General features: G+C 37.4%; 1 protein-coding gene across 2 annotated transcripts in view; it reads right to left on the bottom strand.

Moving 5' to 3' along the window:
- Positions 1 to 1,229, bottom strand: part of LOC107696694 (lysophosphatidylcholine acyltransferase 2) — a 13,394-nt gene extending 12,165 nt beyond the window's left edge. For both annotated transcript variants that reach the window (XM_016497154.1, XM_016497153.1), the window contains exon 1: positions 840 to 1,229. In XM_016497154.1, the coding sequence (XP_016352640.1) occupies positions 840 to 950 (111 nt within the window). In that variant the 5' untranslated portion in view covers positions 951 to 1,229. The remainder of the gene's footprint in view (positions 1 to 839) is intronic.
- Positions 1,230 to 1,481: the final 252 nt, after the last annotated feature.

A 1,481-nucleotide genomic window follows, 5' to 3' on the forward strand; every position in this document is an offset into this window, starting at 1 on the left:
GGATGGCACTTAGAGGCTTTTGCATCTGAACTCTTCATATATACTAATCTAAATTAATAATAATAATAATAATAAGTAAATATAATATATATTTTTATACTTTTATTGAAGAACATACACTTTTTTTAAAATGTCTGGAATCAGAAAACAAAATAGTCTGAAAAAGCATCTTTGACATATAGTAAAAAAAAAAACTAAAATAGCTAAGCATATAAGAGGGGGTTGGGTTACCTCAAATATTGTGTTGGGAAAGGTTGAGAAACACCGACCAAGCATGTAAACTAGCTCATTTTAAACATAGTGTCAGAGATCTTGATTGTGTTCAACAATTAAAAGCATACCATAATACCCTACTGTCCCACTATCTATTAGATTGATATCCTATACTGTAGTAAAAACATCTTATTAACTATTTTAAATGATCAGAAATGCAACATTTATAACATTCTCTCTACCACGTGTTGTGAACTGCGTTACTGCGTGATTTTCCCTTATTACAAAAACGGTAACACCGTTTAAAATTGTAACATACAAGAAGTAACATAATTTAAACACTTTCGGCAGCACAGAGGGAATTGTATTTCTCATTTGTTTACTAATCTCACTAATAAAACATTTTCTACATTTGTTGAGAGCATTTGCTAGTCCTTTTCCCTATTCAACCAGTAAGATTTATCAATTATCGAGGAAGGAGAAAATAAGAGAGTTCATGCAATGCAAAGGAAAACGGATCATAGGCAAATCAAATAGAAGTGAATACATTAATACGATGAAGACCTGAATGACGTCAGTGAAGAATAATATTGACAGGCATGTCATAAATGGAGAGCAGCACTCACTTTGATTTTATCGGCTTTGGTTAACTTAAGGTCGTGCACGAATGGGTTGATGACGGCGGGCAGCAGCAGGGAACGCTGTCTGGGCAGCGCGAACACTCTCTGTGGAGACATCTTCACTCATCACAGCAGCAGCGTCTTCGTGTGTCCAAGCCTCTGTCAGCGAAGCGCTTCCTCTTTACACACCACAACTAGCACCACCTCACACATGACTTCAGCCCTAGCGGTCTGCGGATGTGTTTCACAATCAAGTGAGCTACCTAACTAGAAAGCAATTGTTAATCATAGACAAGGCGCGTGCTGCATGCAACTTTGGCCATCTCAGGAGTCTGGAAGTGTTTCGGTGTGTGCACCGGCTGCCCCAAAATGCGCTTATAATGTCCTAAAACGTTGTGTAACTAGGCAGCTCAGTAGGTTTTTGAGACAGCGCCGGTGTGTTTACACCCCACCTCTTAGGGACATAATCCTATTAGCCATGTAGTAGCCACTATGTGCCCTAGTTGTTATTCTCTTGTCTACAAGTTAACCTATGGGATGATATTAGACTCAAAATGATTAATAGATGCACGCACAATCAGTGGCACATTACTAAGCACTGAAATATAAAACAAATAGAAAAGGAAAAAGTATATATATATATATATA

The sequence above is a fragment of the Sinocyclocheilus anshuiensis genome, unplaced genomic scaffold (assembly GCF_001515605.1).
Source record: "Sinocyclocheilus anshuiensis isolate Anshui unplaced genomic scaffold, SAMN03320099.WGS_v1.1 scaffold354, whole genome shotgun sequence".
NCBI classification, from domain to species: domain Eukaryota; kingdom Metazoa; phylum Chordata; class Actinopteri; order Cypriniformes; family Cyprinidae; genus Sinocyclocheilus; species Sinocyclocheilus anshuiensis.